We start from the raw sequence: 16,565 nt of genomic DNA, 5'->3' as shown, positions 1-16,565 counted from the left end.
TCAAGGCAAGGGCGCGTAAACACGTGCAAGGCACACGGAGGCATGTGCACGCAAACGAGAACATAATTGAAGTTCATATAATTGCCCGCGAAGAGGGATCTTTTATCACATAATCTATTAAAAGGAGAAGTGAGGAAGGTGAGACTGAAATGTGGGAGGGCGAGGAGCAGAAAGTGAGAGGAAGAGGGCACAAAAGAGAAGGGGGGAGGGTGTGAATGCAAGATTTAGCAGCACGGATGTGAGAAGGTGTATCTCATATATAACGAGCTCACGTATTGTTTGTGACACATCAGCTATATACCGGCCATTATATGTGGGGGGAAAAAAATAAGGAAAAGCATATTGTGTAATTACTGAAAAGAATACATTCTTGCTTTGTGAGATCGGCCTTGCATACACATTTGAATGCAATCTAGTGCAAATTCTGCTGTTCTCTTGTGATCCTATTACAACAGCTCTCATATGTGTGTGTGATGGTCCAGGGCCCTGGGAACGGATTAGCAGTGACACAAGAGAGAAGGCTAATCTTCGAGCTCTAATCCCACTGGACTCTGCTATTCTGGTTTAGCACTCCGTCTGCCCACTGGACTGACGCCGGCTAACAGCACTGACACCGGCTAACATGGCTGAACAGGCTGGATGAAAGTGACAGAGGCTCAGTGAGGTGAGAGGGAGAAGCGAGAAGAGAAGCGAGAACACAAGCGTGAAAAAAGTAAATAGAGAGGATGAGGGAAGAAAAGGCAGAAAGGCAGCCATCAGCAGTCTTCTGACCTGCCCAGCTGTTAAGGAAGAGTGTGAGCATCTTCCGTGACCAAATGCCAACTTAGTCCCTGGGCTCCTGTTAATGAGGAGGAATTTATGGGTAATATCAGAGGCTAATGATTTAGTGACAGGTAACAACACCCTCAGGGCCAGGCATAGGGCACTGTGTGTGCGTGTATATGTGTGAGTCAATGACAGAAACAGATACAGGGGGAGGGTCACATAGAGAAAGCATAATGAGTTTTGTTGGAGTTGGATCAAACTGGCCATTGAACGGCTGTTTTATCATTAATATACTGAGTGATAGTTGGACGGCATTTCTGATTAAATTACATTTTAATATCATTTTCGCATTTTGGTAATAATAGCCCTGAGCTCTGAAAAGCCATCCATCGATTATCACAATGGCAACAGGCTAAGCAGGTCTCTTTACCCAGCAATCATTTCAATTCAGGTTCAGGTCAACTGAGATACAGCCCCTGCAGCAAATTCTGGGTCTCCCCCGGGGTCTTTTCCCAGCTGACTCATACCCAATAAACCTCCAAAAGGAGGCACCCAAGGAGATATCCTCACCAGATACAAGCCAGAAAGCAAACCGATTTCTTAAAATGTGCAATATCCTCAAACAAATCCAAAATGGAGCAATTAAAACAAGCAATCTTATGTTAATACAGGCAGGAAAATATAGTTAAAATGTTAATTTTATTGTACTTGAAAGTGTCATACACTGATCAGGCATAACATTATGACCTAATATTGTGTAGGTCTCCCTTGTGCCTCCAAAACAGTTGTGACTCATCAGATAACGGACATGGGCCTTCTGAGGGTGTCCTGTGGTGTCTGGCAACAGGATGTTGTTAGTGGGGGCCTTTACGTCCTATGGGTTGAGGGGATCAGGCCTGTTCCAGGTCATCCCACAGATACATAATCAGCTTGAGATCTAGTGAATTTGGAGGTCAGGTCAGCACCTTGTGCTGTTCTTCATGTTTGTCAAGTTGTTCCTAAACCGTTGTGTGTGTGCCTGTGTCAGACTGCATCCTGCTGGGGATGGCTGCTGCCATCAAGGAGTGTCATTGCTATGGGGTGGGGGTGCCTGGTCTGGTCTAGGCGGGTGCTACATGTCTAAGTAACATCCACACAAATGCGAGGTCCAAACGTTTCCCAGCGTAACATTGGATTGTCACAAGATGGTCAATGATATTTACTTCTCCGGTCATAATGTTGTGGCTGATTGTCATATGCTCCCATAGCTTGCCTGTGTATTGACATTCCCCACATGGTCTGGCTATCCTGTAATTGTTTACAGCCTTTCTAATAGTCACGCTGCTCTTGTTTCTACAGTTCGTTGTAGCTATAGGAATGTGTTACACTTTCTTAAATTATCTTTTTCACACATAAATACATCCATGCATTGCAGCTTCCTAGGGCCATTAATATCTCACACCCACGACTCTGGAGGTTTAAAGGACTCCAAAAAAACTAAAACTTCAAAAGTTCTAAGCTGAAACTGAATTGGATTTCACTCTTTGAACTAATCTCTCTGGTTCTGTCCACACACACACACACACACACACACACACGAACACACACACACACTCTGAGCTCCCCAACAGATTCCGATAATTGCACATCTTTGCCGAATCACAAGTCCACCATGAAACAGAATACATTGTGTCCAAGACAAAGAGTCCCTGGGGAGGGGAAACTGAGTCTGAATGGCTGTCTTTGTGCAAGGAGAACGCAGACAGCTTCAATCTCTATAAAGACCCATCTCAATAAACACCTCCACGGGCACCCATCTAGGCATCTCCTGATTGGCGCTTTCTGAGTGTAATCACAAGCACGGAAGACCTGGGATAGCTGGTTGGAGAATGGATGTGTAGAGTGTGAACGAGGGAAGTGATTGGTGGCTGAGAATAGGAAAAACGAAGGGAGAGAAAGTGGAAAGTGAAGAGAGAAAAGTTGCCGTACTGGGTCTAGAAGACTAGAGGCGTACAGTGTGCCGGGAGATCATTCATTGACACGGAGAGATGAATGGAGGTGTATGGTGAAATGCTGAGAGGAATTACACGACTCAATGATGAAAGAAACAAGTGATGGAGGGATCAGGAGGGTGATGAATGAGTGTTTCCTGGGGTTCACTCCAGTCAGAGGCTTTAATTCCTTTAGGAGCAGTGGGAATGGACACACACACACATACGAGGTTGGGTGGGTCGGTGGGTGGGTTGGGGCATGTAGTGCAGAGTTTTAATCCTGTACACCAAATAGAGCAGTGGGTATTTCATTAAAGGTCTGTTTCAGGGTGGCCAGACCTGAGAGGAATCCATATTTCATTACTTGGCATCCAGCTCTCTGCTTTCCCAGTAAATATATGTGTGTATGGGCATGTGTTCTGTATGTGCAGACATGTGCAAATGAATCCGAATGCATGTGAGTGGTTGTGTAAATTCAGAAGCCCATTCACGCAAAGGCTAAGAATACACCTTTCACTTTCTGTCCCTTTTCTCTGCGTGACCCCAGTCACCTCGAACAAACAGACTAGCAAACATTCAGCAGGAGGAAGCTTTAGGAATACTCACATAAACTACGTTGACATAGTCGTCATCAGACAGAGTCTCCAGCATCTCACTGACAGAGGTTCGGATCAGTTTGAGAGTCAAGCCAGACACACTCCCGCTCCTAAAGGAAAAGATAAAAAGAAATACCTGACAGCTTCTCACTGCAATCTGTTAGTTTTTTTTTTTTGTTAGTTTTTTTTTGTTTTTTACTGTTAGATTTTACTCGATGTAATTAGAACTGCTTCCGTCTTGGGAAATGCATTACATTATGTGGCAAATCTAGAAAGGCATGCATTATAATCAGGGGAAATCATGACTGATGTGAGGAGGTTATGGATCAATGAGATTATCAAGGAACTTACGCATCCACGAGGATTAGCATATCTTTGGGTGAGGCAGCTCCTTGAATGTACCTAGACGGATATTAATATTATTATATATATATATTCATTTATTTCGTCATAACACTATATTACTTCATACGCCTTGAGTCATATAATTATTGTTACATTAATATAGAGCCGGGAAATGTCAATTAACTTATTATCACACTGTTATTAAGCACACATTTTCATGCAGATGTAAGCGAAAAGGGTAAAGCTGGTGTTAAATGCAATAAACTATGTATATCATAGAAAACTGACCTTTAAAACCTGAGCTTTTCCAAATATTAGACATTGCTTGCACAATATACAGTAAATGCATAGTGTGATAATGATATTCTACTGTAATCAATCTGATAGACAGCACATACTAAATGCCATGATCCTATAATTGTTTTCTTGTGATCTACATTTAAACAAGGCAAGGTAATTACATAAACGCCAATACGCAGCCTTGTTGACACATAAAACCATCAAATGTGACACTCTGCATCAGTTGAGCTTTTTGAGCCAGTTTTTCTTACCATGGCCTCCTGCGAACATCATAGAGATCAATTTTACTTGGAGTCTTACGGGCATCCATCCACGGCGATGCTACAGAAAGAGATTAGATATATCTTGAATGTTATTTCATATCGCAATTACAGGGATTAAACACTAATTCCTACGCTGGTTCTGCTCTGACACATCTGACTGCCAGACTGAGGTGTTCATCTTCCAATATCTGGCAAAATGCGTTGTCATATTACGCTCAGCGGTGCAGAGTCACTGTCAGTCATTGAGCAGACGAGAAAAGAGACGTTTTCTTTTAAAATGACAGCTGGCTTGTTGGATAGAATGCTAAATTTATGACACCGTCTACAAAAAAAATATAAAATATTGTACGCGGGAGGGGGATAAGATAAAACATTCATCCAAGAGGCAAAAAGCAGAGCAGTTGATTTAGTTGCTTTGACAATAATCACTTGATTTCTTCCTGTTACTTACTATTAGTAAGGGGCGCCATGAAAACAAGCCATTACAAGAATGTGTGACTGCCTGTTATGCATACTAAGAAGTAAAAAAAAAATAAAGAAATGGAGGGGAATAAATTCAGGGCCAGTGCAAATATATGAATATTAAACATAAACTTTTCCCATAAAGCTATGTAGCGTCAATGATGACAGCGAATCTCATGAATAGAAATAGCTTGGCAAAGAAAACACTCGTACAATAAGGAGTAATGCTAGACGACTTCATTTCAAGACAGTGTGATCTACAGTCGGTGAACACACATAAAATCCGTACAAGACTGAGCTTGTTTACAAAGTGATGTGTGGAAAAAATATTAGGATTATCTCAGGTCAGCCGGATAGTAATTGGCTCATGTTATGATCTGATAAGGAAGGAAGCGCACACAGCTTTGGTGTGATATGAGCAGCAGATAAACAACTTATTGAGGCAAGCACAGTGTGTGAGTTATTTATTTGTGTACCTGGGTAGTAGCGAGCCAGGCCTGTAGCACTGCCAAACACCTGCCAGAGAAGGGTCGGGTCATCCTCTCTGTTCTTTCTAAACACGTCTTCCAGCGCCTCGGTCCAGTTCAGCTCATTCAGCACGATGGTGGCTGAAAATCCAAACAGATAAACACGCACTCAATACATACAGTGTGATCAAATTACATCTCTAGACCTGCTGGCACGAATATTATACTGCAGTGTAATATACACCGATCGGGCATAACATTATGACCACCTTCCTAATATTGTGTAGGTCTCCCTTGTGCCTCCAAAACAGTTGTGAGTCATGGGCACATGGGCCTTCTGAGGGTGTCCTGTGGTGTCTGGCACCAGGTTGTTGTTCCAGTGCATCCCACAGATACTTGATCAGTTTGGGATCTAGTGAACCTGGAGGCCAGGTCAACAACTTGTGCTGTTTTTCACAACCATTGTTGTGTCTGTGCATCCTGCTAGGGATGGCTGCTGCCATCAAGGAGTGTCATTGGTATTGAGTGGGGTTGCCTGGTCTGGTCCAAAAGTTTCCCAGCAGAACATTGTATTGTCACAAGATGGTCGATATTATTTACTTCTCCTGGTCGGGGTACACTATGTGTGCATGCCTATATGCTGCAATAATGTTCAGAAGACATGGGCATTGCAATACCATTGTACTACAGAAGATGGTCAAAGACATGTGGACATCCCAGAACATTAAGCAGCACACACAGACCCAGACAGTGTCAGCCCATTTGCCCAGCAGGATACCCGAGCAAATGGGTGGGCCAGCACAACCAGATTGTGTCCATATTTAGCAGTGAATACAGACAAATGCTGCTTAGGGAAGCAATAGCTTCACACAGACAAATTTAAACTAGCTTTTATTTTTCCCCAACCCCCCATATAGTCTACATGTGTGTATGTGTATACTTATGTGTGTGTGTACATGCATGTGATTGATAGTGTGTGTTGTGAGAGGCAACAGGCATTATGGATGTAATGACACAGCACCCAGACAGCTCAGAGCCACATAACACTCACCATGATGGATGGAGACACACCATATGCTGCTCCAACTCTGTCTTTCTTTCTTCTGTCTGTCTCTCCATGGGTTGTCTTGTTTTTTTTCTCATACCATCTTCCTTTTATTCTTTTCTTGTTCTTTATAGTAACGTGATACTTTATACATTTTTAGGCGGCTCTAAACATACATACAGACATGTGTGTGTAGATGTGTGTGGGTCTGTGTTGAGTGTGACGTGGCTCATTGATGTGCAAAGCAAACACTGTTCATTTGCATGCATGCCTCTAGAGAGGAGAGTTAATGAAGCCTTGGTTGCCAGGAGTGCATGTTTTTTTTATTATTGAAAGAGAAATTTCTCTCATGCATATTTCTCTCATTAAGCGCCGAATTTTAAAGGAAAGGGGAGAAGAAATAACCCCCTAAACCACAGAACGTGTCAAATAATGAGTAAAATTGCAGCCTGCATGTGTGATGTTTGGGTGAAGGTTGATGAGGACACACAAAAGTAGGTAGATAGTTAAGTATCTCCACACATTTAAGTAAGTCCACTCATTTAACTACTTAGAGGCAAAAAGCTAGAAAGCTTGATGGCTCAAGCATTTGTACACATACAGCACATCATACGGTCTAATGGATCAAAATATAGCACGACACAAGCAAATATTAAACATGTTGCTTTTCAGTGTCTCCATTTGTTTTTAGTAGTCCTGAGTTAGTAATAATATTTAATAAGCTAAACTCCACTGCTGCTTCATAAGAAGGAATACAGTATCCTCTGGTTGCCCATATTGCCACTGACACTAATGAATTCCCTGGCTGCACTCAGAGTGGCTTTGATGCCACAATAAATCTTCACCTAGTGAAGACTTAATCTCAGTGGAATATCAGGGGTTTCGGTGTAATTTTGTAAGAAATACGACATATATATTAACAAATGTCTTGAACATGCAAGAGTCCATGGATTTAGAGAAAGTCAGGTAATCCTTCCCTTATGCTGTATACTGCACACAAAGGCTGCTAAGGGAAGGCTACCTTATAGATATCCAGTGTGCAGTGAGTGCAGCACAGGATATTTTCACATTCCAAGTATTAAAGACCAATGTATAGGATGTACAGCTGAGATAGGCTCCAGCACCCCCGCGACCCTTCACAGGACAGGCGGTTACAGAAGATAAATGAATGAATGAATGTATAGGATGTAGTGGCCACTGGCAGTGCAGTAAGATGGCATATTGCAACATCTGAATACCTTTCCCTCAGTGCTTCAAGCATAAAAGAGAACATACAGTGGCCGACACTTCAATGCAAAAATGTGAAAGGTCCTTTCTAGAACCAGTGTTTGCTTTGTCCTTCTGGACTACTGTAGAAACACGATGGCACAACATGCTGGTTTTCACTGAAAAGGATCCACTCCGATCAGCCACAACATTAAAACCACTGACAGTAGAAGATAACAATAATATTGATCATCTTGTGACAATACAATGTTCTGCTGGGAAAGTTTTGGACCTGGCATTCTTGTGGATACATGTAGCACTCACCTCGACCAGACCAGGCACCCCCACCCCATAGCAATGACAATGACACAAAAGACGGTTTAGGAACAACTCAGAAAACATGAAGAACAGCACAAGGTATTGACCTGGCCTCCAAATTCACTAGATCCCAAACTGATCAAGCATCTCTGTGATGCACGGGAACAAGCCTGATCCACAGAGGCCCCTCCCCTCAACCCTATCTGTTGCCAGATCCCACAGGACACCCTCAGAAGACCCATGTCCATTCTCCGATGAGTCAGAAAAGTTTTGGAGGCACAAGGGAGACCTACACAATATTAGGAAGGTGGTCATAATGTTATGCCTGATCAGTGTATACAGACCAAAAACATACCAGTTCGTAGTTACAGGTGATCATACACACAAATAGTTTGACAGTTTGGGGAAATACACTGATTCATATTCTTGTTGAAAGTCCCATGCTTGTGTAAATAACCTAACCAAACAGTTAAACCCAGCAACCCCTTTAATGTGGCGTAGCACTGGACTAAATCCTGCATAACAGGAGGTTGTGTGTGTGGTTAAATCCATTAATTGATTTGTGCGTTTCGCTCACAAGTCCTGAGGTCCTAGTGGAACACATTTACACTGAGGGTGAAAGATTCAGCCACTGTCAGCTGTCACCTGTGTGATGGTGGGTGTTTTTTTTTTTTGTAGAAAATAAGTCCTGGAATGGACATTGTTAACAAAAAATGGATGCATGTTGCCTCCTAAAGGGAGAAAAAGAGTATTTCGTGCAATGGTGTCACTGTCACTTTCTAGGAAACCAATCACATGAACAGCACGAGCCACATGCTGACCAATGACAAGGAAAAGAAGACAGTTTTGGTCCTGTCTGTCTATCCTGTCCTATGTACTGCATGTCAAGCTGAAATGACCACAACAAGGACAGAACAGTCCATTTGTGGCAGCACATGAGCTGGACGCTGGACACTGAATTTTTCTTGTGAGCATTGTTATGTCGTTTTGATATCGTTGTGTCATAGAAACAAAAACCCATGGGCAGCGTTTTCTTGATGAAGTGTTGGGGAGAAGTGCTCCCCAGAAGCCTGCCAGCACTTTCCTGCCCAAAAGAAAAGAAATATATGGACACACACACTTACTGCACCAAGCCTAAGGCTGGGAAGCTAGTTTAAATAAACCCAATAATTGTCTGGCATAATAAAAAAATCCACTGTATCCCCCCAAAAAATGTAAGGAATTTAGGCCAGTGAAACTTGTGCTAATTGTGTGTCAGATTTCTCTGTTTTTAAAGACCTTAAGGCTGCTCCTGGACAGATTGTATCCCCGTCATTACAGTGTTAGAAGGTTCATGTTAGGTACGACTGCGGTAATGGAAGCTATGGAAGCTACCTGCCTACAACCCAGATTAATCTATATAGCAAGGCTGTAGGGGGTGTTAATAATGAGGTATTTGTGTTTTATTGTAAAAATGGAAACTATTTCTTTCTCTTGAACATCATGCCCTTCAATAGGCAAACAGATTTGGCTTTTGTGCTCTTTCTGCCATCCCAATGTCTGTATCCTTTCCAATACTCGTCTCACACACGTGATACTGATTTCATAAACTTGCCACCCACTTTAACCAGAAAATCCAATTTTCTCTAGCTGAGCAAAGGCTATTCCTGGAACATTTATAGGGCTGAGATCAAATTGGAAAGTTGAAACCTCAATAGCGTATGAATCTTCTGTCTCTTTTTTTCCTCCTGACATACAAAATATATGAACACGTGTCCATCTCTCGCACGATATATGAGCCTCACGCGTTTTTCATGCTATTGACGTTATTCTTCTTTGAATATATTAACTACTCTGCACTACATCCGCTCTTAATTCATACTCTGATTCTAGCTGATCGTATTCAAACCTAAATCCTAAAACCTTGTCCCAACCTCAAAAGACACCTGCCGGGAATGCATCTTCATTTCCATAACAGAGATTGTTACCCGTCACTTACGCACACACACATACACACCAATATTTTCATTCATCTCACTCAGATCAGGCTTCACCCTTGAATAGGTCCTAGAAGTTCAGCGTATCTATGCATACTTATTACAGGCAACCAATAAACAGCATCCTTGAGAGAAAGAGTTTCATGGCACCCAGCCCGGATTATGGCTGGAGAGGTACCTCAGGGGGAAAAATGACACAGAGTTCAGAAGCATGCTAATAAACTAGACGTCCACATTTAGAGATAACAAAACATGACAGCTATCCATCCCCGTCTCCATCCCTCACTTCTGGCCCCGTGTCTGGGGTCAGCAGAAAGGTGACGCTCGTAACCTTGAGGCCAGACGGTTCCCCAGCAGGGTGACGTCCATGCTGAGGAAGTCACTTCATCCTGCTGTCCCTCCAAGTCACTGCTGACGCACAACACATCCCACACTAATTACTAAATATGTAAACACAAACACACAGATATCCCGTCACAGAAATACACATGAAAGTACGCAAGAGCACGTCAGCCAGCAACATTTCAGCCTGCTGGTTACTGTAATTGAAGTTCATTGAGAACCTGTAATGAACGGTTTATTGCTCTCGTTGCAAGTCACACTATAATAAAAGCAATACCCCAGAGTTTAAAATGTAAAAATAGAAAAGAAAAGCCACTCGAATATGAAACATAATTCAGACCATAGTTAAGATATTCAGCAGACCATCCTTAAGTCATTGACATTCAACTTGAGCTGTGCTAATGTCAGAGAGACACTAGAGAATCAAATTATACTGAACCACTCAAGGTAAATGTCAGCACACGATGATGAAATGATCAGAAATGTACTTTTATAACAAACAGGGCAAAAACACTCGGTAGCAACACATCCCCCGACACCCTGTTTTCGGTTCACGGTTCGTCCCTTCTCAGATCATTGGTGTCTAGGAGCACCCCTAGAGCCTTGCCTTTTCAAGAGCGTTCTCTGCCACAACACTAGCTATTATTAGAGTTGCTTATTTCAGTACATGTGCTCATTTATCCCGCATCCAACATGTGGACTACAAGAATCAAATGTCCACTTAACGTGCAATATATCCGTGAAGTTCATGTGTCATTTCTCCATCAACAGTATTTGAACACTCATAATGTTCATTGATGGTATGTCACGTTCATGCTGTTTTACATAGGACAATAAATTTATCTCATACAAACCAGCAACCGTCAACAACATGGGTGTGCGGCAACCGGATGACGTATGAACCTTGCTTCGCTGTAAACATGCTAATGCTGCAAGCACATTGATTTATTTCAGTAGCTGATATTATTGTTCCATAATCACAATTTAGGATGTACGGTACTGTAGGGAAAATGTGGTGCAGCCGCCTGACTCACAGTATAAGCAATCATCCGCTAATTGTTTAAATAGACATTAAGTATAGAAACTTATACATCCATCCATCCATTATCTATAGCCACTAGGGCTGCAACAAGTTGTCGACTTAAATACCACAATGTTAATCACTAGCACGGCAGCGCTGCTGCACATTCACGACTTGTAAGCAGATTGTTTCTGCACATATACATATAGACTTCTAATACTAAATATCGCAGCCAGGGCCGTTGCTAGGAATTCTGGGCCCCCTGAAATAATATCGGCGTGGGCCCCTCTACCCCATTCATTGCCACTTCTTTTACAACTGTGTATTATGATGTTTTTTCTTTGTTTTTCTGTTGATGCCTGGTGTATAATCACTCAACAATGAGTTAGAGTATTGTTATGTAAATTATTCCCATTTCTCTGATTTGGAACACGTTTTTACACCTCTGACTGCATATATCTTCAATTAACCACTTAACAAATAGGTAGTACAAATCTTGTTGGAACATTTAACTTTTTTGTATTTTCAAATGTCCCACCAATAGCTGACACATTTTTACAAGACCACATTTGAACACATCATGATAACGTTATTGACCTTCGCCTAATGCTCATAATTACTGAGTAGAACTTGAATGCGTCATAATACAATTCAAGGTAGCCTCGTAACTGAGCGGGTGCTTGGTGCTGACTGGAGCACTGTCCGACAGTAATATGTGTGAAACACACAGTCCACTGTAGATAGCCTCCACATTAGTAACGTTCAGTTATCTACACTAGGAATCGCTGCTCTACAATGAACTGGCCACTTGCCCAGAGTGTAGCCGCCCCTCACCCGATGATTGACAGCTAACGTAAGATACAGCCCCTGCGCCCCGTCAGGTACGCGTTACAGACAATAAATGAATGAATAATGAATGAATGAATGAACAAGTAGGCGCCCTCGGTAGTTTTACCTCTCACCATGAGAAATTTTTTTTTGATGTCCTGGGCCCCTGCTCTGTTGCTCCTAGCCCTGGCCTCCCTCTCTAATCTTTTCTAGTCTCCAGATTTGTGTTTTTTGTGCCATCATCTTCATCTCCCTCACTCCCTGCTGGAGTTCGCTCGCGCTCAATTCGAACCCGCGTTGTGGACCAAACCATTTTTTAAGAAGGGGCCAAGAGGGTTATTGAAATTATTAAAATTAAAATATTTTATTTTAGTTCGGATTCATTACTATGAATATATATTAGTTAAGCATATGCATAATAATTTAGTCGTAGAGGCTACTGGGGGCTGTGTGTGGGCCCTGATGGGCTGTGGGCCCTTAGAATTGTCATCACTTTTTCCCCCTATACGACGGCGCTGATCGCAGCATGAAAGTTCTGGCCATCTGGGGTTTCTCTATGTGGAGTTAGGGTTAGGGTTAGTACATGTTTTCCCTGCGTATGCTACATAGACATGCATGTATGGTTAATGTCAGTATGAATAGTGACCCTCTGCAGGATAATGCAGATCAGTACAAGTCAGTGAAGTTAAAACATAGTCAGTGTATGCCAATTTATGACAGAATATAGTAAATTAATTACACTCCATAAAGCTGCACCTTTGTTGAATGGTATAATTTGGTAAAACTTCAAGTTTAAAGTGGGTTCTTCATTCATAGAAATCGTGTTCAACTATGTCACCATTGTGTTTAAATCAGTTATATTTTAGTACTACAATCAGCTACTCAGAAAATGGTCTATATATTCATTAAGAAAATAGCCCTACACTTATCCCATAATCCCTGCTGGCACTGGACAAGAGGGGCGGTACAGCCTGGACAGGTCGCCATCACAGACAGTCACTCACACTGACAGGTAGACCTACAGTTATACCTAGAATCACCCAGTTGACCTAACATGTAGGTCTTTTGACTGTGGGGTGAAGCCAGAGCACCTGGAGAAAACTCATGCTGTCACAGAAAGTAACGCCTAAGACAGGTTTAACCTTCTCGCTGTGATGCAACAATGGCAATCATTCCAACACCGTGCCACTCAGCTAGAATAGTTTTTATTCGTGATTTATGCTGTTATAATCTATTAATTAAAAGCCACAGTGTAACTAACACGCCCAATCAAAGGATTCACTGTCAAAACTTTTGCTGGAAAAAAAACAAAAAGAAAATGTATTCTATTTAGAGGATCTTATTTTCACTAGCATCCCACGGACACACAGCTTGGCCAAGACACAGCAGAGAAGATCCTGCTATGCCGTATCACTTCTTTTTTTAAACCATCATTTCGCTATGGGCAAGTTTGCCAGAGGCACAATCTGTAAACAACATTTCATAATGGGCTGGTGTGTCAGTTGTATCCATGGTTACCGCTTGGTAACACGCTCGTGTGTGTCTGTGTACTCACAGCCATCATAGATGTCGGTGGGGATGTGGACGGCCGTGTGGTTGTGGTCGGTCAAACGTCTGAATGTAGGGTCTTCTTTAAAGTCAGGTCGGATCCTGTATTTTCTTCCCTCGGTCTCATTCACATCCAGCTGTGGGAAGAAAATCCCAATCCAAACATTAGTTCTGGCTGAGCCCCGTTTATATTATTTGCAGAAGCGTGGCAGCATATATGACATACAGTTTGTCTGTTTATTTCAAAGCACAAGACCTTGGCGACAGTCAGCAACTGCACATCCTCATCAGCGATAGATGTAATAATGTCACTGCTGCACTTTTCGCACCCTCCCAGCTTGTTTTAAGAAAATATGGCGACTGTTTGCTTGATGATGTCTTGCTCTTTTCCTTTTTATCATCTTCACTTGGGAGGAGGAGCAGGAGACAGCCAGATTGTCTATACCCCTTGTGGAGATTTATAACTCCTGCCGCGCATCTGCCAATTTACATCAATGAGAGCAGTAGAGACAGGCAGATATATGAAGAAAAGAATGATGAGATATGGATGAAAGAATGCAGGGCGGTGAGGTGGAGGGAGAGAGGGAGAGAAAAAGCAAGAGGGGGAGGGAGAGAGAGTGCGAACAGTTGCTTCCTAATAAAGCAACAGCGTAGCCAGCTCATACATCTCATCTGTCAATTAGAGGAGAAACATGGCAGAGACCTCTTCACCTGAGAGAGGGTGGGAGGAGGGATGACGGAGAGGAAGCTACATGGGAAGAAAAGCCCAAAGAGGAGGAAAAGGAGTAGGGGGGCGAGGGGGGGCTGTAGTAAAAAGCTGAGGCAATGACAGAAAGTGAGTGTTTAAAAAAAAGACATACATGTAGTGAATAGGAGAGGGAGACTAATGGAGATGAGAGAAGATGAGGTTGTAAAGGGGAGGATGAGAGAGGAGGGGTTGCTGTGTAACAAAACCACATTTCTGGCCCATGAGGGTGTATTTAAAAGGGCTTAAACAAAAGAAGAACAAGTAGACAGGATGAAAAAAAGCACACTCACATTGTCCTTTGCGTTGTAGTAGGCAATTTCATCATCCTGTAAACAAGACACAAAGACGCACAAATATCACTATTTGGATGCTTCAGGGTGTCGCACAAAGAAGCGTAACATTTATGTAATCACGGAAAGCTTAATCCTTCTCTAAACAGTTCTTTATTTTGTTGGCAGGCAACACCATTAGTTAATTCTCCAGTTTTATGTTAATGAAGACACTCATTTGTGTTTCCAGTTAAATTAATACTGTATGAGTTAAGCTGAGTGTGGAGAGTGTTCCTTTTTTCGTTTTTTGTACATTTGTGCCTGTGTGCCCACAGCCATTTGCAATGCTCCGGGGGAAAGCATTTTCCTGCCACTGAGAGAGCAGTATGGTAATTCTCAGCTGAGACACATACAGTATATAACAGCCTCCGTGACAAGTATTTTTCCTGACCACCGCTTTACCCTCTCTGTCATAATTGTCTGCCAATGGGGTTCTTCGAAAGCAAAGTATCTGTCATCTGAAATGTGGGCCGCGATGTGTCATAACACGGCGTATAATGAGGAATAAACCTATTTACTAATGGAGCTATAATCACTGCTAATGACAGGCAGCTGGAAACAGATTAACCTGTTCAGACAACGAAATGAACGCATGCACGGTAAATCCAGACTACGGTTTTGCATGTCACACTGTGTTTTATATGCAGTATAGTGCATATAGACACATAAAGACACAAATATATATCATCCTGTGAGAGTGTGTGGGGCGGTGTGTCTGTGTCTTTTTTTTTTTTTTTTTTGCTCTCTTACCTCAAACTCGTCTTTCCAGCTATGCTGATACTGGAAATTTTCAGCTGCTGTAGCCAGTTTCTGGAGAGAGAAAAATGTCAGGGACTTATATCTTATATCTGCTCTCAGTATGCATCCTGCACAGCATCTGTCTAATTATAGAACACACAAACAATACAAGGGTATGTTAAAAAGCATGACGGATACCATCCCAGAGATGGAGCAATGATTATGATCTCACTTGCAGAGCCCAAACCACAGGGCTATCACGGTCTGGCAGCATTCACTGCCCACTAAAGGCCAAGTATCCAGATGAAAAGGTTGTACTGTAGAAGAGCAGTGTGTGTGTCTGAATGTGTGAGCGGGACAGAGAGTGAAACACAGAGCGAAATGAAGATAGAGCCGGGGTCAGCACCGAAAGAAATGGCAGATCACCGGGTAAAGTCAAGAGCAAATGGATTGCCCACCGAGCAGCTGTCAGTCAAAGAGGATACTGCAAAATAACAAGGGGATATAAATGTGATTGACCTCAACAACTTTGCTCCACACTCTCTTTTATATGCACATGCATGCACACCCACACACACACACAGACTCACAATTAGATGAACTATAGTATTTATAACATTAGATTTTTTTAAGTATGAAAAAGGGGCGGCACAGTGGCGTGGTGGTTAGCACTGAGGCCTCACAGCAAGAAGGTTCTGTGCCTCTCACCCAATGGCAGCTGGGATAGGCTCCAACCCCCCCCCCCCCCCGCCACCCCGCCACCCTCCAGAGGGTTAGTGTTAGGGTTAGCGTTAGCGGTTGCAGAAAATGAATGAAGTATGAAAAAGGGAAAGTACAAACTGTTCAACACATATTATATTATACTTTCTCACACATGCAGAAACTTGTATATTCCTTACCAGAACATAATGAGTTCAGATTTTTCTGTGCATGTTCTGATATTGACACATTGCTTTTCAATTGCACCACATGAGCAATACATCAGCCGGCTTACTTCATGTTTTTTGCACAGTGTGACTGAGGAAAACTGCTAACAAGAACACTATGACTCATACAAAAAGGGACAAGACTCAGATACCAGATTTCAACATTCTTTATGACAATGTGTAAAATAGCTCTGAAGTTGCTGAATACATTTTTTAAAGCTCCTGTTTTAAAAGTTTCACTACTAATATCATGTGCACTGAGAATGAGCTGACACAGGGTTAGAATAAAATAACACTGAGATCCCCAAGGCTGACAGCAGGTGGTGTAACAAACAGAAACAGACACTATTGCACAAGACTGTGAATATCCAC

At 42.4% G+C, this 16,565-nt stretch overlaps 1 protein-coding gene across 1 annotated transcript in view; it reads right to left on the bottom strand.

Moving 5' to 3' along the window:
• LOC311495402 (voltage-dependent calcium channel subunit alpha-2/delta-1) overlaps positions 1 to 16,565 on the bottom strand; it is a gene marked incomplete at its 5' end in the record, with an annotated part of 60,551 nt that overhangs the window by 24,333 nt on the left and 19,653 nt on the right. The window contains 7 exons of the mRNA XM_084554830.1: positions 3,342 to 3,441; positions 3,683 to 3,733; positions 4,228 to 4,297; positions 5,178 to 5,309; positions 13,460 to 13,589; positions 14,491 to 14,526; positions 15,280 to 15,339. Coding sequence (XP_084410956.1) covers positions 3,342 to 3,441; positions 3,683 to 3,733; positions 4,228 to 4,297; positions 5,178 to 5,309; positions 13,460 to 13,589; positions 14,491 to 14,526; positions 15,280 to 15,339 — 579 coding nt within the window. The remainder of the gene's footprint in view (positions 1 to 3,341; positions 3,442 to 3,682; positions 3,734 to 4,227; positions 4,298 to 5,177; positions 5,310 to 13,459; positions 13,590 to 14,490; positions 14,527 to 15,279; positions 15,340 to 16,565) is intronic.

The sequence above is a fragment of the Chelon labrosus genome, assembly GCF_963514085.1.
Source record: "Chelon labrosus genome assembly, chromosome: 11".
Classification (NCBI taxonomy): Eukaryota; Metazoa; Chordata; class Actinopteri; order Mugiliformes; family Mugilidae; genus Chelon; species Chelon labrosus.
The sequence above is the reverse complement of the archived record's forward strand: the minus strand, read 5'-3'. Positions and strand labels throughout refer to the sequence as shown.